This window comes from Rhopalosiphum maidis, chromosome 2 (assembly GCF_003676215.2).
Source record: "Rhopalosiphum maidis isolate BTI-1 chromosome 2, ASM367621v3, whole genome shotgun sequence".
NCBI lineage: Eukaryota > Metazoa > Arthropoda > Insecta > Hemiptera > Aphididae > Rhopalosiphum > Rhopalosiphum maidis.
The window spans coordinates 90,927,231-90,953,102 of record NC_040878.1 but is presented as its reverse complement, the minus strand read 5'-3'; the positions used below and the strand labels follow the sequence as shown (position 1 = coordinate 90,953,102).

The window sequence follows — 25,872 nt, the reverse complement described above, 5'->3', positions numbered from 1 at the left end:
ACTAAATTCGTTACTTTTCACTAAATTGAGGGTTGAACTCTGGGGCACTCTGGCTTTTGAAGAAAACCAAATTGAGTATTATTGTAGAAATGTGCGTTTAAAAAGTACAACTTATATAGTTATATAATAAGTTGTATAAGTAAAAAATAGTCCTGTTGTACATTGTACAAATGTACAATCTGATAATCGACAGTCGTCAACAACAATAACAACGTCAACAACAATAATTGTTAATACAGTATAAAAGGCAAAAAGCGATATTGTTGTTAAAAAAAAGACGTCACCGACAACCTTGAAACTGCCCCTTCCACCGCCACAGGCGTCAATCAGCTGACGGGACGGCGGCGTGCGCGTGCCGCGCTTCGGAATCGAAGTCGACTAAACATCAGACATTCAGAACGTTCACAGTTGTGTTGTCAGTTATCGCTCCGCTTTCGTCGTCTTCCGTTACTGAATACGACCGATCACTTCATTCCCATTTGAGTGCTTCGGTATTAACTCGTATTTCGTTTCGCCATGGAACCGGTGGTAGTAAAAACAACGCCATATGAAGGCCAAAAGCCAGGAACCAGCGGGTTACGCAAGGCTGTCAAAGTATTTCAGCAGCCCAATTACACGGAAAACTTCGTGCAGGCAGTGCTCGGCGCCGTCCAACCGGCGGCCGCTGGTAGCACCTTAGTTGTCGGCGGCGACGGTCGGTTCTTTTGCGCTGAAGCCGTGGACGTGATAATTAAAATCGCTGCTGCCAATGGGGTATGTGATGTGACTATAGAATATTATATAATTTAATTTATGTCAGTTATTTCAAAATTCAATAGCGCCGTTGCAATTTTGTTTTTTTAATATCGTTTTTCAAACTTATATTTACACCTTTGAACCGGTGTGATTTCAAAACCTTTTCGCGTAACCGAAGCACCCAGATACCATTGAATGATAAACATTTTATTTTTCCTTTTCCGTGAAATCCACACGGTAAACTGTTGCTTTTTTCGACACTGTTTGTTGGTTATTACGGATTTTTTGAAATTTATATTTATGTCACAAAAGTAGTTAGTTGTTTTATTTTTTGGTTTCCTTGCATTTATTCCATATTATCACAGTATGCATGGCATGCTCGGTTTTATTTTTAAAAGTTTGTGTCATTTACTTACATAAAAATATGGTAATGATACACGGGTGTCTTTATTATAATATTAATACACCAATTAGTATTATTAAATACTATAACTAGCTATACTCGATAGTAGATATTTGAAAATGTACTCTCAATTCTTATTTAATATAAGTGTATTAATAATTAATATTATACTTAAAAACTATTTTATCATTTACCTATATATATAGTAGGTAAGTCATCAGTGTTTTGAAGTAGGCGTTTAAGTTTTTCAAATAATTGTATAGTATCTAGTATCAATATCAAACCCAAAACAGCCTAACACACAGAGTTTGAATTAGTATTATTCAATATTCTTTTTTTGTAATATGAATTATAAAATTACTTAATTACACGATAAGACTCGCACCTAATAACGTAATACACGTATATCAGCAGAGCTTTGTGCTATGAATAAATTACATCGTGTTATCTCTTTATCTCTATTTCTCTCTTTATATATATATATATATGTATGTAAAGATAAATATTATAATTTAATAATACACAAAATATAACCTTCCCCCTCCTTATTAATGCCGTTAAATGGCGGTAATGATAATAATATATGATATACTATAGAAATAATACGTCGTTGCGAACAAAAAAAAATGATTTTCGATTGATTCTATTATATTTTTTCTGATCGAATTCATAATACGTCAATAGTCAGTTTTATATAATACGTAAAATAATAATACTATTTTTTATAATAAGTTGATACTTAAGTCTATATTCGATATATTTTACAATAATAATTTAGATTACAAGATACCTACATGGCTCTTAGGTACGATCAGATACCCTCGTTAAAATAATTTCCAATGTGTTTCTATAAAATCATGCAATGTTTAGTCTTGTACAATACTTTTTAGTAATTGGATATATTATAAAAAGCTCATGGCTTCTGACTCTCCTTTCATAGAACGGTGATCAAACCAGTATTAAAAAACATACATTCTTATATTTGTATTAATTATTTTTGAAAAAATATTTTGTAATAAATATTGAAGGTGAATTGTCAATATTAATAATATCTATAAAATTTGTTTATCGATAAGTTAAGTTATTAATTAATGTATTTGTTGTATACATATTTAATCTTAATATTTATACAGTGATAAATTATTAACTATGTAAATAAATGGTTGAAGTTCACATTAAATAGTTATAAATACAAAATAAGTAGTAAGCAAATAGATATTTAAAAACCATTGGCTTCACATTGTCTTTTAAAATAAATAATAATTAATGAGTTTTGTATAATCTATAAATAATACTTGATGTAATTCTTTATTTTTAAATATTGAATATTAAGTGTACTAACATCATGCCTACTAATATTCCATGATAGTATAAAGCTAAATTATTTGATAATGCTCCTAAATATGAAAATTTAGAATTTTAGTAATACTGTAGTAATTATGTGCTAAGTTTGTTTGCTATTTAAATTATCTGTTTAAAATTTTATTTTTATTTAATTTTCAGGTAAAAAAATTAATTGTTGGACACAAAGGAATTTTATCAACTCCAGCTGTATCCTGCATCATTCGAAAATATAAAGCAACCGGAGGTATAGTACTTACAGCTAGTCATAACCCAGGAGGTCCTAACAATGATTTTGGTATTAAGTACAACACAGCTAATGGAGGTGAGTTCTAATTTCTGGTAGAACAAATTTTACAAACCATACTAATTATTTAATACTGATATTAATTTTTTTCTTTTTTAAAGGTCCTGCTCCAGAATCTGTTACAAATGCCATATATGAGCTTACTAAAAATATCACTTCTTATAGTATTGTACCAGATTTGAAATGTTCAATAGAATATTGTGGTTTACAATTTTTCAAAGTATTTATTTTTACACCCCATTTATAATCTTGAAAATAAGAAATAAAAATGTTATTTTTAGGTTAGTGGTAAAGAATTTGAAGTAGAAGTCATTGACTCTGTTGTGGATTATCTTCAGTTGATGAAAAGCATTTTTGATTTTGATGTTATCCGCAAGTTAATTCAAGGGTCCAATAATAAAGCACCTTTTAATATTCTTATTGATTCAATGAATGGAGGTAAAAATATAAAACATGTTAATTGGCATGATTTCAATCAAATTGATTTATTATACTTTAGTATAATTTCATTATATTTTTATAGTTAAAATTTTATCTGATCTATAATTAATTTGACCTAACCAAATTTAGATTTGTAATTTATTCCAATAAAAAATTTAAAATAAAAAATGAAGTAACAATTTATCTAATAAAAAACTAAAAATACTCATGTTTTTAGTTACTGGACCTTATGTAAAGAAGATTTTTATTGAAGAATTATGTGCACCATCTAATAATGCCATCAATGTAGTACCTTTAACTGACTTTGGTGGAATTCATCCAGACCCTAATCTTACTTATGCTTTTGGCCTTGTAAAAGCATTACAAGAAGGGGAGTATGATCTTGGTGCTGCTTTTGATGGAGACGGTGTAAGTATTTGTACAACATAATATGATAATTTAAAATTCATTCTATGAACTAACAGAACAAATTAGTATTTACATTTTAAATTAATCTGAATTTTAACCTAGGCGTTTATTGAATCAAACTAGGTATTTTTTTTCAAGTTTAAAAGTTAATATTATTTTACTGAGTAACTTTCTAATTTAAAACCAATGCCGATCCAAAAAAGAAAACTTGTTGAAACCCTATTGTAGTTTGTTAATCTGTAGATTAATATGTTTTAGTAAACAAGAAATAATAATCAAAGTATATTGAATGTTGTAGATCATAATCTAAATTTGTAAACTACTAAATTTTTGAATATAATAAAATTAGAAGATAATTAAGTGAAATTGTTTAATTTTAACCTAACATAAAAGGGTTCTATGATTAAATAATTGAAACCTAGAAAATATATTGTGGTAAACTTGGGATTTGGAGTTTAGGCATTTATATAAAAAAAACAGTAAAATACTTATAACTATATATTTTTACTTTTTTATTTTAATTTATCTGATTTGATTTTAGGATCGTAATATGATTCTTGGTAAAAAAGCATTTTTCATCAACCCCAGTGATTCATTAGCTGTTTTAGCAAACAATCTAGAATGTATCCCTTACTTTAAAGTGAATGGTGTCAGAGGGTTTGCTAGAAGTATGCCAACAGGTGCAGCTGTGGATAGGTAAAATATTTTTTATTATCTTTTCAAATATATTTTTTTACATAATTTTAAAAATATATTGTAGGGTGGCTGCTAAGCAAGGAAAAGAACTTTTTGAAGTACCTACTGGTTGGAAATTTTTTGGAAATTTGATGGATGCAGGTCGTTTGTCACTTTGTGGGGAAGAAAGCTTTGGGTAATACTGAGATATTCTTATGTTTATTCAAAATAATTGTTTTACATTTTATTTGTAGAACTGGTTCTGATCATATTCGTGAAAAAGATGGAATATGGGCTGTCTTGGCATGGTTATCAGTGTTAGCTAATACTGGAGAGTCTGTAGAAACTATACTTACTAATCATTGGAAAACTTTTGGACGTAATTACTTCACTAGATATGACTATGAAAATTGTGAATCTGAACCGTCTAACCAACTTATGTCAGATTTGGAAAAAAAAGTTACTGATCCTGCAATTAAGGGTCAGAAATTTATTTATGGTTCAAAGGTTTATGTATTCAAGCAAGCTGATAATTTTGAATATTGTGATCCGATTGATAATAGTGTCACTAAAAAACAGGTAAATAAGTTTGTAGAAAACATTAATGATAATTTGCAGAGAAAAATTTAATTATATATACTCTAATAACAAAAATAAAAATAAAATATTGTGATTGATTGGTTTATTTGTCTAATTTATAAATAGGGTATAAGAGTGTTATTTGAAGATGGATCCAGGTTTGTGTTTCGATTAAGTGGTACTGGCAGCAGTGGTGCTACTATTCGTTTATATGCTGAATCATATGAACCACCAACCTCAAATATTTTAGAAGATGCTCAAGTGGCTCTTAATCCTCTTGTTCAAGTATGTAGTATTAAATAAATATAGAGTAGTAGGGAAAGTTATAAATTTCATAAAAGTTAACAATTATGATACTAAACTCCGCGCCACAAGAGTAGGAACCCGTTTCGCGTATGCAGACTAACAGCGGCTATGACGACGGTATGTTAAATAAATGGGGGATGCGCGAATTCAATTGCATTTTGGTTGGGACACGGGTTACTTCTCTTGTGGCGTGGAGTATAATCAATATTTTTTGAGATGGGAACTGAAATATAAATCCATTAAATAAATAATAAACATAAATTGTGTACACTTAAAAAATAATATTGTAAAAACTAAAAGTTATATAATATGTATACTGATACTAGTGATACTGTTTGTAAAGGTAATAATCAACAGTTTATGAAATGAACTAACTATATATTAATTTTTATTCTTTTTAATAATGTTAACAAATATTAAATAATTAAAGTGACTAAAATGAAAGTGATCTAAGACAGATTAATAGTTCTTTAAGTGGTCTGAAATTGTAAAGTTTATTGGAATATCCAGGAATTGTTCAATTTCCACTTGGTGATATTTTGGACACCCCCCCCACCAAAAAAAAAAAAAAAATCTAATATACCCTACTGGTCTGTTGCTATACTTAGTTATGTTAAATTTTAAACATTATGTTCTCAATTACTTTCTTATTGAAAACAAATTATATATATATATATTATTGACTAAAGACATGTTTAAATTACAGATAGCATTAGAGATTTCTAAATTGGTGCAATTTACTGGACGTACTTCTCCAACTGTGATTACGTAAGGATCCTGAGTTTCTTTATTCAAAATTTAGTTTTCTTCAAAAATGTTTGTTGTTAAAATGTTGTGATTTTTTCATATTATAACAATTAATTAGTTAATGTATAAATATATTAGTTATCCGTTAAATAATATGATTAAAGTAATTTATATTTTAACTAATTATAAATAGTAAATACTTAATAAAAATACATTATATTTATTAAAGGTATTTATTTCTACATATATATATATGTGTGTATATATATAATATATATGTGTATATATTATATATATATATATAATTTATAAAATTATTATTTATTTGAAAGAATGTTGATAAAATTTTATTATATTATTGTTAAAAACAATGATAATTTTGATGAATAAAAGTTTTAAAAATCCTTCTCCTCAATATTTTTTTTTTAAACTGTTAAACATAAAATTGTATTATGTTGTTTTCTTTTATTAAGTCTTGTTATGATTCTTATTATATTTTGTTATTAGTTTTTTATACAAATAAATCTATAGACCAAGTTCAGTATAAAAAACTTGAATCATCAATAATTCATCATATCTGATTCATTTATAATTACCACATTATGTAAATTATTTTATTTTGTTTTTAAAATATTTTAATACAGCTATATTTATGTACAGCTGTATTTTGAACTAAGTCTTAAGAATTTGTTTAAATCAGTTATTAATTTGTAAGTTTAATCTTACTCTAAAACTTAAAAATATTAGGTGGGGTTACCTTTGAAAGTTTTTGTTGATGTTGTTTTTGATCTGTAAAGGGTAATTAAAACTCTTTAACCAGTTGATACTGCCAATAGCTTGTGGAGTCTAATTTGCCCGATGGGATTTTAAATGTTGACTCGATTAATGTTATAAACTATAATTATTAATATTATTCTAATATAAATCTTAAATGTGTTTTAGTTGTATATTATATATAGCGTATTTTAAAATTATAATATGCTATGTACTGTATAAATTAAATATCGTAATAGTATAAATGTGATATTTGAATATGTGTAACCACATAGTTTAAATAAATAAATTTGTATTATTTTTTATCTAAAAGGATCTAGGAGTACTATTTGTTTTCTATCTCTAGTCCATGTGTAACATTACAAATTTGCGCTTAACATTGTATGGTTAACTTTAATATTTAAATGTATCTATATTAAATCAAACTTGTATTTGTATATTGGCTTTTTGTAATATTTCAAACTGTTACAATTTAAATATGCTCATAAGTATATCACTTTATTAAAATAATATAAAAAAAAATTCCAAGATACCAACGCAGATGTTTTTCTTAACTTTAAGTTTTGTACTAGAATCTGAACAATTCACCTAAATATTAAAGTTAACTATACAAGATTGATTCTGTTAAATGAAAATTTGCTATGTTTGGTAGATCTAAGATAGCAGTTCCCAAACTGTGCTCCGCAGAGTCCTTGGTGCTCTGCAATGGCTTAACATAGGCTCCATTCATAATACCACAAAACATTTACACAGAATACAGGTAAATAAAAATTAACATTAAATATTTTTTTGGAGGCTCCATGAGAAATTTCTACTTAAAAAAAGACTTTGAGACTAAGAAAGTTTGGGAACCGCTGGTCTAAGATAATACTAATAGAGTGCTGACATCCTCTTAACTTATTTTGAAGTCAAACTCTATATATTGTGTCTGCGCTATTTAATTAATAGTTTTAGTAGTTAACAATTTGTTCAATTTATAATATACTTACATTTATGTGAGTATGTTTCAAATTATTGAATAACAATTAATTTAAGTCCTTAGATATTTACTTGATACTTCACAACATATTTTAGTTGATAACTATCTAAAAAGATATTTTATTTAACAAAAATAAAATGTATTTGTATAACACTAAATTAATATAACTATATAAGTGATAATAAATTAAAACAACTATTTATGTGTAACTAATGTTATTAATATTTTAAGATAAGCACTCACATGTAAAACACATTTTTTTTTCTTAGGATTATATTTTATTGTAATTTATCTACAAGAACATAGATTGTTTTTTATGTATATTAAAATTTAAATTGTTTTAAATATTTAATAATTTAATATTATAAATTATAAAACTATACTTTGAATGTAGTTACTGAAAAATTCATAAATAAATACTTAATATGTATATTCTTAACTATTGATTATCATATATCATGTTAACTAATAAAAATATCTTATGGAGATAAAATATTAAAAAAATAAATATTTATATTTACAACATAGTATAACAAGTATTAATACATGAAGTATTAATAAATTCTCATTTTTACTTCTTAGTTCTTAATAATTATTAATTACTTCTTATCCATTGCCTAGGTTTTTATGTTGTAGGTACTTAGAATACATAACTATTTGTATTATTCATTGTTGTTACATATGTTAGTCTTATTGAGATATAATTGAATTCAATTTACACTTAAAGATAGAAATTTAAGAGAAAATAACTATATTTATGTCTTAAGTTTTGTATTTTAATATTATTTGTTATGGGTTTGATGTAATATTAATTCTAACTATCTAACTGTTTGTTGTTTTTGACGTTTTTGTAATACTTTATATATTATATACTTGATAAATATAATTATCTAGTGACTGGTTTTTGTAAATAAAATTTTCTTTTTCAAAATGTAGATAATATTTTAGATTCTAAACAGAGTGATAAATGTATTGGTTCTACAATAATGTGTGTGTTTCATTTTTATTTTTGTGTCTGTCATCACATTTTGGAGTAGTAATAATGCTTTGATTTTTAACTTCAGCCCCTCTTTAAAAAGGAAAATTCATTTAGTTGGTACTTTAATTAAACCCTGAAAAAATAACGGAAAACGGGAATTTTTACGTACGTATAACCACTTTTCGACAATATCGATTTTTTGATTTTGCTGTAACTCAAAAACAAATCATTGTAAATACTTGAAATTGTTCACCAAATGTTTATATTAGCGTTATCTATTTACGATTAAATTTTCAAAATATTTAGAATTTTATTAAACTATTTATAAACCATTAAAATTTTCGATTTTTCTAAATTTTTTTTTGAAATCCAGATAAAAAAATTTGGCTTTTCAAAAAAATTTTAAAATTTAATACAAGGTTTATTATAAGTTGATTTATTGTAGTAAAAAAAAAAATCAAAAATCGTTAGTCACAATTTTTGTTTATAAGCAGCATTTAATATTCAAATGTTTACGAAATATATCAAAATCGCGAAAATTTGAAAGGAATTTTGAAGTTGAAAATTCATAAAAATTTTGTGATTTATACTTAAGATTAAAAAACCCAATATAAGGTTATCCATAAGTTTTCCTTCAAGTTACTGTAAAAAAAAAATTCCATCGTCAATATAGAAACAATTTTATAAGCGTATCTATGAAATGAAAATTTTTTTCGAAATCAACTAAAATAACGATATATTTTAGTTTAAATATATTTAATAATATAATATATTCTACTAATTATGATTGACTGACAAATCAACTCCGTTCAGAATCGTTTTTCGTATACAATATGATATCTGTTATTGCATTCAAATTTAACACATCCGTTATAGTGACCAGTGACATACTCTTCATCTCTATACTATACAGCAGATCGATACCCACTTGCTCACCTTTTTTACCAATTATTATTATTATTTAACATTTATACATTTATTTATCTTTTAGTTATAACTTATAAAAAATAGCTTAAATATACACAGGATAAAAAATAAAAAATAAATTTTTTTTTTGCAATAACCTAAGTTCAATGGTTCTATAGTCAATGAAATTTTTTTTATGATACATTACATCATATTGTATATTTAATACAAATAACATTTTTTTATATTACCTACATTCGTCTTTTAAGTTGTACTTTTTCTACTTTTTCTAGATTTTTTCAGAAAATTCCTCGGAAAATCTATAAGCAAAAATGCAAAATGCCTATTCATTCATTTAATGATTGTCATAAACTTCAATATGAGTTTGATTAATTTTATTTATGGTACCTACTCAATAAACGCCCTTAGTATAAACGCTGAGAAATGTTCTCAAATCTCTTTCACGTGGTCACTTATTAGTTAAACTTAAAATTCTAATGCAGAATTAATGGATCTGATTTAACTATTGTTTCACAAATAAAAAATGTAAGTTTTTTATTATCAAGTGATCTATCTTTTAATAGCCATATAGAATATAGATACAATGTGCAATAAAGTTCTTCGTATATTTGGTTTCATATAAAGAAATGTATCTATCGAAGTTCAATAATCTTAATTGCCGAAAAATGTTACCTATATTTTTCTTTAATTCGTTTTATCCTAGAAATTAGAATATGGTTCAATCATTTAGAAATTTTGAAATTTTTGAATCCATACCTAACTTATTTATTCAACCAAAATTGAACTTCAGAATTGATTCCTACAGGTACTAGCCCACAAAACCAGTGACGTTCTTAGGATTTTTTTATTGGAGAGGGATATGAAAATATATTAAAAAATGAACCGCGAGAACTAAGCCCCACACACCCTTTTTTTTTTTATATGAAAACAAAATTTATTAAATTATCACATATATTTGTGATTAAAATATTAATTAAATTAATTTTTTTATTTATATTTTATTTGTTGTATTTACTAACTTTAAAAAAATAGACTATGGGAGGATCTACCCCCTTATCCAGAAATCCCCCCCATAAAAACGCCCATGCACAAAACAAATAAAATCGACTTATCTACCAAACAACTAATAATACACTTTAAAGTTGATTCACTTTAAAATAGCCAAAAATTTAAAGATGTGTAATGTGCTAAGGCTTTACAAGGTATTTAATTTTAAAATTGCAGACTGCCCTTTATTATAAAGGTATACTCATTTTCTAAATGTCGATTAAAAATTATTTGCTGGTTAGAAATATTTGAAAATTTAATACAAGATCCTTTCTATAAAAGATATTTTTATGTTTGTATACAAATATTAAAAAATACATAGGCACAAATTTATTTTTATATGCATTTAAAGTTAGAATTTTTACAAAATTCGTTAAAAATCGTGAAAAAAATCGGTATTTTCAGAAAGATGTTTTTAATAATATTTTGAGTTTTATTAGTTGATCTAATATGGTAAAAATATACATTATTATAATAATTAAATACTAATAATAAATAATAATATTATAAATGCAATATTTTTGGGCAAAATGATATTAACTTACAAGGGCCGTTCATACAATGTGCGGTTTAAGTTAATTGGCGAAATTCTGCCGGTAATAAAATCTGTTATCAGCCGGTTAGCGTTAATGAACCACAGATTTCTATATAAAATAGACTATGTGATCCATGTTAAAAATAATTGACTTTATTAGCTGCTAATATATCAAAATAAAATATTTCAAAAAATTATTATCATTTGGTGATATAGGCTGATAGACCATTTCCAGTATTTCCACTCAATCGTTTTTCGCAGTGGCGTAACTGGGAAAAAATCTAAGGGGGAGCAATGTATAATGAATGTAATAAATGTATTATTATCAAAACCCTAACACTCCTCCCTCCGGTTAAAATATATACCTTTATTTCTCAAAAAATTGTCAGGGGGGCAAGTGCGCCACTGGTTTTTCGTATAAAATGAATTATGATAATTTATATACTGCCTGATACCCATAAAATTAATCATTACATTCAAATTTAACATATATTGACTATAATAGTGACCCACCATCCACTTGATACTTAATAAATAATAATTCATATACACTATACACAACATACACTGCAATAATGCATAGCAGAGCGATACTGCCGATACTCATTAGTCAATAGTCATTTACCTAATAGCATGGCAGTAATATGGCCTAATAGTTAACAAAATTAATACCACATTTTTATCATGAATGACATGAACGTGGTATTTTATTTTTGTTACAGCTAAATTATGCATCTATACAGTGTTACCAAACATTTAAAATGTTTTCATAAATTTATACTTTTTTTGAATTTTTAATCTTTCAAAGCATATTTTTTTTTAATTTTTACTGAAAATTTCAGGATTTTTAATTACCGGCCTTCTTAGCTTCGGGTATTTTTTTACCGGTTATCAACAATTATATACAGATGTTATATCTTATATATTATTATGTATTATTATTACAAGAAAGCCATTCCTTGAAACAACGGGAACATATATCTCACTTTTTCACATATTTATCTTACACACGTATAATCAGTATACTATTATATCTGTTATATATAATTAGTATACAACTTGTTCAAATATTTAATTTTGATAATAGGTTCGAGTAGGCAGCAGCATAAAACGTCATTTATCTGGCGAGTTGTAAAATAGGTTGTAATAGTCCACCACTTCTCAAAAAAGTTACAGATTATTTTTTTACAGCCACAGCCACGATCATCAGTCAACATTAATTAATATTTAATAATTATTTCATTTATTAATATATAATAAGATTATTACAGAGTACACATTGGGGTCGAAATGTCGAATGCTATAATCCCGTTATCACCGAATTAAATTATTACTATCATTATCATTTGATATTTCCCGTTCGCCGCGCGGCGTATTATAATCAAAAAAAGTTTCTTTTCTGCGACATTCATGTGCGTCACAACTCACTCAGGTCTGTCGGTTTTTTATTTCCTAGCTACCGCCTGCGCCAAGCTATAGAGTAAGAGTAATTACTCTACGGGCCCAAGCGGGTATTTTACTATTTTATTAGATAGATAATAATTATCAACGACTTAAAACACCTATCACATTTTACTCATAGCCCATCACCGGTGTCTGATTAGGTCACTATTTGTTACAGCTCCATGAGTTTGACAAAGTCAATGTGACAGTCGACAGAATAGATGTCCGCGAAGGCTGGATCGACCGTCTGACATTCTACTACCGGACATTGGACAACCAAATACCAGTTACTACCATCCCCCTCCAATAATAGACACATTTTTTACTATCCTCATTATTTATTTAGTTACTACATATTGAGTACCTATTATTATTGTTGTTGTCATTGTTGATAACGGCGTTCGATACTTGTTACAGTGGACATTGCGCACATCGCTGCCTTTTTACGTAATAAAATTATTGTTAAAACGTATTTTATTCATTTCTCTCGTAGTGATAACACGTTGTAAGTTGTAACTTGTCTGTTTTTTAGTCGTACCGTAGCGATTATTTACGGCGAGCTCATTAATAGTATAATTTATCGCGCGTCGTCGGTCAATCGATTGCCGACGATTAAACGACTTGTCGAGTAGTGTATGGTTTTGTGATTTCCTGGCCGGTCTACGGAGTTTTTCAACTAATTGCAACAGGTACGTTTTCGTCTATTTTAATATTATTATTTAGGTAAGTAATAATCATATATTTATACCTTACATTTTTCTATTTTAATGTTGTCAAGCGTGATCACAAATGTATTTGAAATCCTGGTAAATTGTGTGTAAGCGATGTTAGTAAAGTTATGAAACTGAAACTGAATATAGGTTATAGATACTTAACATTTTTTTGAAACCTATTTAAACCGGCGTTGAATGAACATAAAAAGGATCAGAAGAAGATAACTAAGTATGGGTTTAACCAGTACAAGTATTTCTAGATTTTGATTTCTTTTTCGATCACTATTGATAAGTTACGTCAATTAAAGCTAAAATCTTGCTGCCCGAAGTGATCTTATATTTTAAGCTATAATGTTTGTAAATTGTTTATTTGGAAATGTATAAAAAAATTAGGTGTTCATTATTTTTTTAATTTACTGAATTCAATTACTTAAAAAATACATATAATTTATGTTATTTTATTTGTTAATTATTTATACAGTATACTATAGTTAAGTTTAATAATATATGAATGAATACAATTTACTGAGGTAAGTATACTCTGTGCAGCGACAGAACACGCCGTAGACCGACCAAAATCAGTTTTTCTGCACATTCCCCAATGATACCTAGCCATTAGCAAACCAGTTTTTGATAGCATGCTGACGCTGGGGGTTGCACAGAATTGGCGCGTTCTCTCGCCGGACATATTATAGTTACAATCATAGATCAATAGTAATAACTAATAGTTCATAACATTAGTCCAAATACTGTACTATAGGTATAAGTAATTAGTTTGTTTGAGAAATATTATCACAATGAGAGGTCACACATAATCAGGTCTAGGCAATTATTTATGAATTTTAAATTGTTTGTTTTTACATTTTATTAATTGATTAAGTTATTAAATTAAAAAAATATTTACAGAATTCCCAATCAGGCTAATATAATATACTGTAGGTAAATATTCATTAAGTTAGATGGTACCTACCTATATACTTTGACAAACTTAAATCGTTTGCTAAAATCTTATATACATTCTATTGTAAGAAATTAATTGTTCATAGTTATTAATTTATCTAGAAATTATTGGATATAAATGTAATTTTGTTTGATATAGTTTTTAGTTTAAACATATAACTACATTTATTATTAATACTGGATTATACTTATAATAGGTACCAGTAGCCATGTACACTGGGCAGCAAATGTGGTTGGAGCCCCTCCGTTTTTTTTTTTTGTAAATTTTATTCTTGGTAGATATATAGATAATAAGGACCCTATAAAGTATTTATCGAAATATTCAGCTGTAATTTTGAAGAGCAATTTTTCTTTTGGGGCCTAGGAAATTAAAAATTGAATCAATAATTAGATGCTTGCCCATTACCTATAGTTTGAGCAGTGCATAATAGTACAATTGTCAAGTAACAAGTTGGAGGATGTTTTATTATAATTACACTACTGTAAGTTAAGTTAGGTTTTATCTTTCTTCTTAATAACAATGAGCTTGGACAAGGACCCCGCTTGCCTGACCCTGTAGAGGCCATGAAAGACTGTTGGATTCAGCGATCATACAAATATTGCATACAAAAATATTTATAAAGTATTAATTTACAATACTATACGCCTAAACCTGTATAATATAATAATGATGAAATATCAAAATCAGTTAATTGTAATAAATGCAACAAATGTATTCACTATGCATTTTTAATTGTACAAGAATTATCATTCCAGTCAAATTTATTTGTCATTTATAAGTTTGCTTTGTTGTTGCCATCAACACAAACAACTTGTGAAAGGGTATTTTCAAAGCTTAAATGCATAAAAATCAAACTTTGCTCAACGTTACACCAAAATCACCTTACCCCATTAATGTTGATAGCTATAAAAAAAAATAGCTATTTTTACTCAAATACTGATTGAGACAATAACTTATTCATCTAATGAATTAAAAAAAATATTCATTTAAAAATTGGGTTTTACTACTAAAGAATTCTTATTTCTTACTGTCAAAAATAATTAGTTGTAAAATTGCTTATATCATTATTAATTATTATGCATTTACACTAAATTATATTATGAAAGTTTATTAATGATTATAATATACATTTTTATTATGATCCATATTGGTAAAAATGTAAAAGATATTTATAGAAGTATCTTAATGTGTTGTTTCAATAAAATATCATATACATTTTATGGGGGCCCCTTAAAAAAACTGACCCATGGGCCTCTGGTGTGTCAGGTTGACACTGAGCACAAGGTGTGACTTGTCTTAATTTTTTAAAACTAATGTTATGTAAACAGAAGTTTTTAATGAAAATTGTTAAAAAGATGGGCATTCACAATCATTCTTCTTTTGATAAAAAAAATACTTAGTTTAAACATTTTTTCATTCTATTATTTTTCAAAAACTAGGATAAAAAAAAATAATAGGTAGTTGATTACTAATTAATTATTTGTTTTTCTGATCATTATATTGTTTAATTGTTAAATTATAATGTTTTAATTTTGTAAAATTCTTTTATTATTAACATGATATAAAATCAGTTAATATTACAACTAAAAAATTAAAATAACTAATTGATTGTTGGTTTTATTTGTTTTGACTTTTTATACTGAATGCTTTTGTATTAAAATAAATATGGAATATGTATTTTACTATTTTCTATAACTGTAGCGTATGAAACATTATGTTACGCCAAACTAAATAAATTTATTATTTATTTGCTTTTCTTCAATTCAAATTTAAGAAAGATTTATTTATTGTCATATACTTACAGTATTTACATTATGACACCGTTGTGATGGTCATTTTAATTATTTACCATGTAATTAATGAAAATACTACAAATTCAGTGATATCAATTATTATTTTAAATCATTAGAAACATGAATTTAATTTTAAATTTGGTAATTGCTAAACAATAACTTACTTTTGGTTTCCATATTTTATTCTAAAAATTTATAATAGGCCATTTAGCTACTTTCGCTGGTCACATGTAGCTACACATTGGCACCATTAAACAATATTATTATGTAAATAAGTTATTTATTATGCCTGATCAATAGTATATTGTATAAATAGTTCGATTTTAAATTAATTAATAAATAATAAATTATGCTAGAAAAACTATATTTTTTTATTTTATAAAAAAAATTTTGTTCAAACAATTGTTATTTATTCATTTTACATTCTGAACAGAGTGATGAATGTATTGATTTTACAATGATGTGTGTAAAAATAAATTCCAGCGTCAATATAGAAAACATTTTATGAGCGTATGAAATTTAATTTTTTACAAAATCGCATTAATAACGATATATTAAAATTTAAATATAGGTAATAATATACATCCAATTAATTATCATTGACTGACAAATCATCTCCGTTCAGAATCGTTTTTCGTATACAATGATACCTGTCATTGCAATCAAATTTAATACATCCATTATAGTGACCAGAGACCTACTCTTCATCTTCACTATACAGCAGAGCGATACCCACTTTCCCACTTTTTTTTTTATTTAAATATATATACAATCTGTTCTCCAAGGAAAAATAAAAAAAATTTGATTACAGCATTTTTTTTTTTTATATATACACGAGTACTGAGTATAATAGAAGGAGTTACCCTGTGGTAACACTGCCCTAACTTGTTATATATTTATTTTTTTGTTATTTAAAATGTTAATTAAAACATGCAGGAGCAGTAGCTTTTATTTTAGAGAGAAAAAGAAATGGCATTAATTAAACGGTAAAGCTGATATATCGATGAATGAGAGGTTATAAACTATTAATTTAATAAATAATAAAAGCTACACAATATTAAAAAATAATAAAAGATCTTTTAATTTTTAATTTTTGATTACATTTATAAAAAAAATTAAAATAGATTTTGGTATTTTATAAAACATGCAGTTTTGTACTGGTATAAAATATAGTTGAGGTAACTGTTGATTAAAAATATAACTATGCCAATAGAAAAGAAGGGGAAGTTCACCCCTTCCCTTCACTTAGAAACTTTTTATAACTCTACAAGTTTAATGTATCTAACCTGAATGTTAAGTATGATGTCGTCTAACTTATCATAAATATAACTGGTAAAACTTGATTTATATTACATATAAGCCAGAGGTATTCAAATTTTTTCTTCTCACAGCTTCTAATTCTTTTCATAGAATTTTGGTAGCTTTCAAATTATTTAGGACACAGTTTATAATAATTAATCATTTATGATAATATATATTAAATATACAAGAGAACAAATTTAATAATAATTATGCATAAAAAATTAAAATTATTACCCAAATGTCTTAACAAAATAACAATTTTTTTTGCTTCTTTGTTACGGCTCTCCTGACAAATACTTGTGATGCCCTATGGACTTATAATACATATTATTCAATACTTTTGATCTATTCTTAACTTATAAACTATATTAAATTTATTTATTTTTTAAATTGCTGATGATTGATCAACCAATATCTTTGAAAGGTGTATACAAAACTTATAGGTATTTATAAATTTGAATTCCAAATTTATACTTTGGTTATGAATTAGAAAATGTGTAACATTAATATATAATATGTATTATTTATTAAATAATATTTACAATTTTTTAATAGTAGATCATTAATATAGAACATATAAAGGTGAATAATAATAGTTTATTCTTAGTTTCTTACCAAAAATACTTAATTTTTTGTTTATATAATAAGTCATATCTTTGTCTAAAGTAGTTTTATTGTATTTCATTTTTATTTGCAATGTCTGCATTAATTATCTCACTTAATTTATTTGTTTTATGTATAAAAACATATGTTAGCATACTTTTTCAAGGTTTAAAACAATGATGGTTTATATTATTAATCCATTCTGTTTTGAATAAATGTCAAAGAATTAATTGTTTAGTGAAAATTGAATTAAACACTTTTGAAGGTCAACATTTAACTACCTACTGAAGTTGATTATCAATAGCTTAGATTTCCCAAGTTGATTGCAGAATTGATTTATTTTTGTACTTCTTGTACTTCATTTTTAACTGGGTACCTTTAATATATTAACTAGATTTCTAACTATCAAATAATTTAAATTTCAGTAAAATAAATTGAATTGTTTTAGTTATAAGCATATTGAATAGTTTATTCACAATTAACTAATTTAATAAATTCCAAACTTAATTATTATTTATTTGTTTGAAGATATTAGTTTTAAATTATTTAATTAACTAAAGAATGATATAAAATAAATGTAAAAAAAAAATTATTTCAGATTGTTGAGTGATATATAATTTAATTTCAAGATGTCTGAAAGTGTACAGACTGAAACAATTACAAAGCCTGAAAAAAATGCAGCCGATAGTACTTCAATAGCAAAAAAAAATAGTATTCTTAGACACCGTAAAATACCCTCTGCTGATTTAAATAATGTAAGTATATTCCTTATAATTTTTTTATTTAGTTTAACTATACAATTTTTAAAAACCTAAAATCTTTCTTACTGATATCGTTTTTAAAAAATGGTTAGGTATTTTAGTTTTAATACTGTTTTATGGTAAAATATAGAAAGATAACCTTTGGCTTTATTAATCAAAAATCTCAGATGTATACAAATATTAGATATCTGTCTTTAAGTTATCATTGGAGTTAATCAAGCTGCTAATATTAGTAGGTATTTTAATCTTAAATTTGAAAAAGAAGGTCAATGTACATATAATTTATTTATATTTTTATAGTAAGCATTAACTTTTTATCTGTCATATTGTCAGCATTGATATTTATTTTGTAAATGAGTATATTATAGTAATAATATTAGGTATAGTGGAGAGAAATATGTCTTAATTACTTTATTGTATTATATGAATAAATTGTCTACTAAATAATAACGCTTTAGCCTGATTAAAGGGGATCAGAAGTGTTCTGCCTTTTAAATTTTTTGAAGGCATATTTAATTTTACAGAATTATTCATAATTTACTTTAGATTATTATAAATCTCTAAAATGAACCAAAAATACTTGTTTTACACTAGAAAAAAATATGAACAATTATGCTCTAGAACAGTGATGGGCAAATTATGGCCCACAAAAGTATTTAATTTGGTCCGCCAAGGGTCCATCGACATGGACAGTATATGGTCTGCATAGTATAAAAGTGTCATGTTTTTATAATATTATTTGATTTAAAGCTTTAACACAAAATGCATTTTTTCTATAATTCTGGCTCTCCTCTAGAATTTCTTAAACTTTGTGGCTCCCCATTAAAAAAGTTTGCCCACCACTGCTCTAGAATAATAAATAATGTGTTAGTAGCATGTTAATATGTGTCACCAGGGCCAGATTGGTCTGGTGAGCTACCAAATAAAACTCGGTAGGCCGGTTTTGAGTGTTTGGTCAGTATTTATTTTTTATTTTTGTGATATTTTTTTACACATGTATACAAAAAAAAAAAGTTACTTTAACATATTGGATGAATATACTGAGTAAGATTGATATTTTTTTTTTCACATATTCATTCTACCAAAAAATAATATTGATTTGTTTGCTTTTGTATGCTGTTTTATGTATATGTTTTATAGAAATCAGATGAATTAATAGCAGAGAAAACTGATTTATTATCTGGCCCTTCAAATGGAAACAATGATGTAAGGATTTATTTTATACACACAATCACTGATTTTATTTTTATTTTTCATAGGGAATTATTATTTTTGTTCTTTTGAAATTTACTATACTTTTTCAACATAATGATTTTTGATTATATAAAATAATAGTTGAGGGCGTTGTATTTTTAGATGGTATGTAGCTTATCCAATGAAACAAATGAAAATATGGATATTGGCACTATGGCCCAAGCAGAGTTTCAGCATGTTGCTGCTCAAGCCCGTGATCTTGGCCGTAAAATGTGGAATGTGTGTAATTTCCACAACTTACCTCAATGGCTCCAGGATAATGATTTCTTACATACAGGGCACAGACCACCATTGAATTCATTTCAGGCATGTTTTCAATCTATTTTTCGAATTCATACTGAAACTGGAAACATATGGACACATTTGTTAGGTGATTATAAAAATTATTTATTGCGTTAATTTATTATGACAAACCGAGATTTAATAAATTTCTATTATTTTACAGGATGTATTGCGTTTTTTGTTATGACTCTTTACTTTGCATCTAGACCTGAAGAAGAACTTTCGTTTCAAGACAAATTAGTTTTCATTATATACTTTATCGGAGCAATTACTTGCATGGGTTTTTCATTTGTGTTTCATACTGTTCATTGCCATTCAGAAACTGTTGGCAAATTTTTTAGCAAGTAAATAAATCATTTTGATTATTTTAATAGTAAATTAATTAATTATATATTTATGAAGATTGGATTATTGTGGAATTGCCATACTAATAATGGGTTCATTTGTGCCATGGTTATACTATGGATTTTATTGCGAGCCATATTCATGGATATTGTATTTAATATTGATTGTTGCACTGGGAATGGTGGCAATGGTCGTAGCACTATGGGACAAATTCAGTGATCCTGGCCTTAGGCCACTCAGAGCAGGTATACTAATATTAAAAATATGTATAGTTGATTATAAAGTAAAAGTTAGTTGTTTATTAATAATTATCCTATTACAAATTCAGTTGGGTACCTACTCATTCTGTTCGGTATGAAAAGGAATATCTGCCATTACTAGTTATAAGACCTTTACCAAGACAATAAGCTGTATTATATCAAGAGCCAGTAGTTAAAAATATGGTCAAATAGTCAGAGTCCCTTATATTGAACAGTGTATTAGTAGATTATTGCTACTCTAAAAACCATTTATATCATATTTTCAAATAACAATTAAATCAACAGTGTCATTAATATTTTTAAAGCAAACTTACAAAATTTAACTTTTTTTGATTTTATCATGAATGATTATATTTTATACATTTTGGTTTGTTTTTTTGCCACATAACTTCTTTTTGTATACATCTTATTTTATATTATGTACAATTTGATTTATATTTATATGCATTTTCATTTACTTTTTTTGAAAGTTTGTTCAATAAGAAATGTTTATTTTTATCAACACGGAATATATGAATACAAGTTATTAAGTGCATACAAAATATAGTTAAATTGCATATGAATACATATTTTTTATTTGAAGAATTTTATATATTTAAAAGATATATATTTTTTTTATGTATATAAAATAAATTATAAAATTTCTTAGTTTTAAAATTTATATATTCCGGAATTTTAGATTTTACATGGCTGTATTGATAGGAAAGCACTTGTTAAATTATAAGTGACATATGATATAATATTCATATGTCATATAACCTAACTTAACCTAGCTTTGCTTGAGTGTTAATTAATCGATCTGTATATAAATTGGTTTTTTATTTTAGTTAAACTATTTAAAGCCTAGCCATGTAATATATATTTTTTATAATTTAACTTAATTTATTATGTTTATAACTAAAATTACATATAAAATGAAATTGGAAATAATAAGAGTGATTTACTCGTAGGCTCATTTGGTTCACAACCTTGTGAAAAAAAAATCATTAAATTATTTAAATAATATGCAAAAAAACCATAACCTTTAAATAAAAACCTCCCTCTCCCTCTCTTCTGACAAAAGAAATGAAAAATCGAGCGACGTGGTGACACTCGAAAGAGTATTTGGAACATCTCTATGAAAAAAAATGGTAAAAACTAAATAGTGACATCACAAAATTGAAACATAAAAAAGGCTTGTTCTTATATATATATATATATTTATAAAGGATATGTGATATAACATATTTTTTTTATAATTTTATGAAAATCTTTAACTGAATAATATTTGAAAAAAGGACTGCTTTAACTTTTATGTATGCTTTTAATTGTTTATTAATTGTCTTATTATCCATATGATAAAAAATTTAAATTTATCTTTTTTAATTTTAACCAAAAATTAGTTAAATTTTTATTGAAGGAATGGTAGGCAATATTTTTATGAAGAAAATATTTTTGCTTATTTTTTAAAATAAATATTTAAAATTAATAGCATATTAGTTGTATATTTTAAGGTTTCTTAATGCATATCATATATACATATCATTTTAAACTTTTTAGTTATTGTTATTTACCTTATATTTTTTACTAGTTAATTTGTTATGTGGAATTGCAAAATTATCTTTTATTATTAATTTTATATTTCAAATTGTAATAACTATTTTTCTATTTAGTTTTGTTAGTTAATAAAATGATTTTAAGTGAAAGTCTATTTTAATTTTTTAATTTTAGGTGTTTTTACAACATTTGGATTGATTGGTGTTATACCAGCACTTCATTATGGAGCTGTCGAAGGATTCTTTTCTAACTTTACATTGATAAGTCTTGGTTGGCTGTTACTCATGGGCTTTTTATATATCTCTGGTGCTTTGTTATATGCGTTAAGAGTACCAGAAAGATTTTTTCCTGGAAGATGTGATTTATTGGTGAGAATATACTTTAATATATTACATTATAAGAAAAATTAGTTCTCTATTTATACAAGTGGTGTATAGTAAATCTGCTGTCCTATTTTATATTAAAATTGTGATTGGAATTAAATATATCATAATCTATAGTGAAAGTTATTATTATTTTTGTTAAAAATCGAAATTTAAAAAAAATACCTTTAACAAAACTGATTAATAATAATATTAATAACTTTTATTATAGGTTTGATAACCTTAATTATAACCATACAATCAAATCTTGAAAGTACAGAAAACTATTCATGTAAAATAAGGCGTTAAATTTTACTGCTTAGGATGCCTTATAGAGGATTTATATTAATAATTTTGTCTCTGTTTCATTGAATCATGTTCAATTTTATTTTTTCATTTAATATTAAATTAATCAAATTCAGTTTTGGAAAATTTGAATATAAACTTTTTTTTTTTAATTCTTGAGATTTTTGATTTAAATTTCCATTATATGCTCTTTAACTTTTAAGTAATATTAAAATCTCAACATTTTTAAAATTTAGTCTGAATAATTAGTGAATATATTTAAAAAAAAAATCTTAAAATCAGATTTTTAATAACTGTATTATTGAAGAAGAAAACTGGATTGAGCATGCTTGGTGAATTACTTTGTATCTATCTATACTTAAATTATATTACTTAGGTTAAGGTTGGTTATCAAATTGAGAGTTGAGATGACATAGAAGTTTGGCAATTAGATTTTTTGGCTGGCTTAATATATCCAATGCCAAATAATTTGTTTCATTCTATGATACACAATTACAATACTACATAGAAAGTTTTTAGTTATTGTATATATTATAATAGATAGGAGAATAGTAGATAGTAGTAGTTGGGAGAATTTTTTTTTCTTAAAAATAAATAATTTAAATAATTTTAGATTCATTACAATGCCTATTGTCCAATCAATGGTGAGGTTTACTTGACTCCTACCATATAGTAGTATAATTACTTGCTTTCTTCCTTTTTAAAATTAATTAATATTGATTTTCTTACTTCTATACGCAGATACAATGTTATTTGTTTTATAGTCAAGCTTGTAAATGGCATAATATCCTGTCTTGAGTTAATACAATCATTAAATTTTCATGTACTTCAATATTAGCCACTGTCCCTATCTATTTCCTTTCATCATATTTCCTACAGTTGTAATAACTGCTTTGGTTGTATGGCTTATGATGGTAATAAATTGACAAATTTAAAAATTTAGTATAAAAGATTTATATTTAAAAACTCATTCTTTACTAGTCACTTAATAAACCTTTTATTTAAACCATATTTGTATCCTGTTCATTTGATTTCTTAGTTATAAAGTTAAAATCATAAGTAATATTACTTAATATTTTTGTATTAATTATCCAATGTTATGTATCCTAGTTAACTAAATATCTATTTACTTATCATTCACCTCTGTTTTTGTTAAAAAAAAATAATTAATGTTATAACAATTTGTTAGTTTGTATTTTTACTTGAGTCTCAGGTATTTATATTTTATAAATAAATATAAAATTAAAAACAATGAATACGTTAGGCATGGGATTACAATTAAAAACTGGATGACTTATTAATATACTTAATGGTAGTTGCACTCTCTCAGTTTAATTATCTTAGTTAGTTATAACATATTATATTATACTCATTTATCTACTTATTTATTTATTTGTATTTCACCCTAAAGAAAACTAAATATTAAGGAGGATATCATACCTATATATGTTTTCTTCATCCTATTATTGCATACAATTCCATAATTTATATTTAGTAGTTTCAAATTTATTTTCTTAGTTTAAATATTATAGTGAATTTACCTATTATCGTACTTAAAAGTAAGAACATTTATATATTCTTATTTTAAAGTTTAATAATATGTTAACACTGTTAGCTTAAAGTTATTACACAATATTTAAACTGTTGAACATTGATTTGCTAAGATGTTCATTTATAAATCTGAAACAGCATAAGTATTTAAGCAGTTTATATTACATGCATATTTGAACGGTGTCATTGTGTGAGTAGTGAATGAACATTAGTGTGTGTAATCGATTATTCATTATCATTGCCGTATTGTCCTACCACCGGTGCCTACTTATCGGCTGTAATACACGCATATTTAATTTACCCGACCCGTACACCGTACACTTATAAATGGCTATAATGATGTTTCAATATAATACTATACTAATTATATATTAAAAATTAAAATACACTAGAAAAAAGTATATAAATGCACAGTACTAGATAATATGTCAATAACTTCATTATTTCATCACGATTATTGTATTACATTATTTTTTTAAACAAATAATTTAAAAAGTAATATTACAAACCATCCCTGATAAAATTAGGTTAACATAAATGAACCAGTTAATTTTTTTTAAAATAGATACTTAAATTTGTTTTCAAAACTCACATTTTAGTGTTTATAAAAATCTTCAAAATATAGAAAACATATAATATTCAATATATAATATTATTATTATATTATAATGTTTTGACCATTTTTTTCTTTATAGTTTCAAAGTCATCAGATATTCCACGTACTTGTTATATTGGCGGCATTTGTTCATTACCACGGTATTACCAAAATGGCAGAATACCGGCTGAGCAAAGGTGAATGTGAAGTACGTCCTGCTGTTGTTTAGTACTAGATTTTGGTAGGTGATGGACTTCTTTTAAATTATTCAACTGTTAGTTGTCCAATTTGAAGGAGAACCGAGTTTCCATTCTGACAGAAATGATTAAAATACAATTATGTTATTTAATTCAGATAAAAATGTATAACCTAAAAACTAAAAGAAAATTTTTTTTAAAGATTACGTTAAAATTTAGTTTTTTTTTTATGTAGTCTTATGTTTAAATTATAATTCAATTAAAAAAATATGCATATATTTTTACTACTTATACATATGTTTATAGTATGTATCATTATAAAAATTCATAGTATACATTTATAAATTAAAATTAGATTTCATTCAATAATTATATTGTTACTATCTTGTACATTATATTATTAGAGATGGTAATAATGTACCAAA

The 25,872-nt window shown here is 25.5% G+C and overlaps 2 protein-coding genes across 3 annotated transcripts; both read left to right on the top strand.

The window, feature by feature from the left end:
• The first annotated feature begins 371 nt into the window (after window positions 1-371).
• LOC113555127 (phosphoglucomutase) lies at window positions 372-6,166 on the top strand. The gene is made up of 10 exons (XM_026959462.1): window positions 372-753; window positions 2,642-2,804; window positions 2,888-3,006; window positions 3,068-3,224; window positions 3,445-3,635; window positions 4,177-4,331; window positions 4,396-4,506; window positions 4,565-4,889; window positions 5,016-5,174; window positions 5,902-6,166. The coding sequence occupies exons 1-10, from the start codon at window positions 517-519 to the stop codon at window positions 5,965-5,967; spliced, it is 1,683 nt and encodes a 560-aa protein (XP_026815263.1). The 5' UTR covers window positions 372-516; the 3' UTR covers window positions 5,968-6,166.
• Window positions 6,167-12,824: 6,658 nt separating this feature from the next.
• On the top strand, window positions 12,825-25,669 carry LOC113553099 (adiponectin receptor protein-like). Of its 2 annotated transcripts, XM_026956249.1 has the most exons (9): window positions 12,829-13,073; window positions 13,159-13,315; window positions 18,597-18,753; window positions 19,900-19,965; window positions 20,116-20,383; window positions 20,459-20,639; window positions 20,698-20,885; window positions 22,611-22,804; window positions 25,351-25,669. In XM_026956249.1, exons 3-9 carry the CDS (start codon window positions 18,628-18,630, stop codon window positions 25,477-25,479), a joined length of 1,152 nt encoding a protein of 383 aa, XP_026812050.1. In that variant the 5' UTR covers window positions 12,829-13,073; window positions 13,159-13,315; window positions 18,597-18,627; the 3' UTR covers window positions 25,480-25,669. The 2 variants fall into 2 exon arrangements, with proteins under 2 accessions (XP_026812049.1, XP_026812050.1); XM_026956248.1 differs by having other exon boundaries at window positions 12,825-13,315.
• The last annotated feature ends 203 nt before the right edge of the window (window positions 25,670-25,872 follow it).

Bases quoted from the DNA above. Each gene is read 5' to 3' on its own strand.
- LOC113555127 (XM_026959462.1), top strand. From the start codon at position 517: ATGGAACCGGTGGTAGTAAAAACAACGCCATATGAAGGCCAAAAGCCA. The intron at 3,007-3,067 runs GTATTTATTTTT...TGTTATTTTTAG, and splicing joins GTGGTTTACAATTTTTCAAA to GTTAGTGGTAAAGAATTTGA. The intron at 4,332-4,395 runs GTAAAATATTTT...AATATATTGTAG, and splicing joins ACAGGTGCAGCTGTGGATAG to GGTGGCTGCTAAGCAAGGAA.
- LOC113553099 (XM_026956248.1), top strand. From the start codon at position 18,628: ATGTCTGAAAGTGTACAGACTGAAACAATTACAAAGCCTGAAAAAAAT. The intron at 18,754-19,899 runs GTAAGTATATTC...TATGTTTTATAG, and splicing joins CCTCTGCTGATTTAAATAAT to AAATCAGATGAATTAATAGC. The intron at 20,886-22,610 runs GTATACTAATAT...TTTTAATTTTAG, and splicing joins CCTTAGGCCACTCAGAGCAG to GTGTTTTTACAACATTTGGA.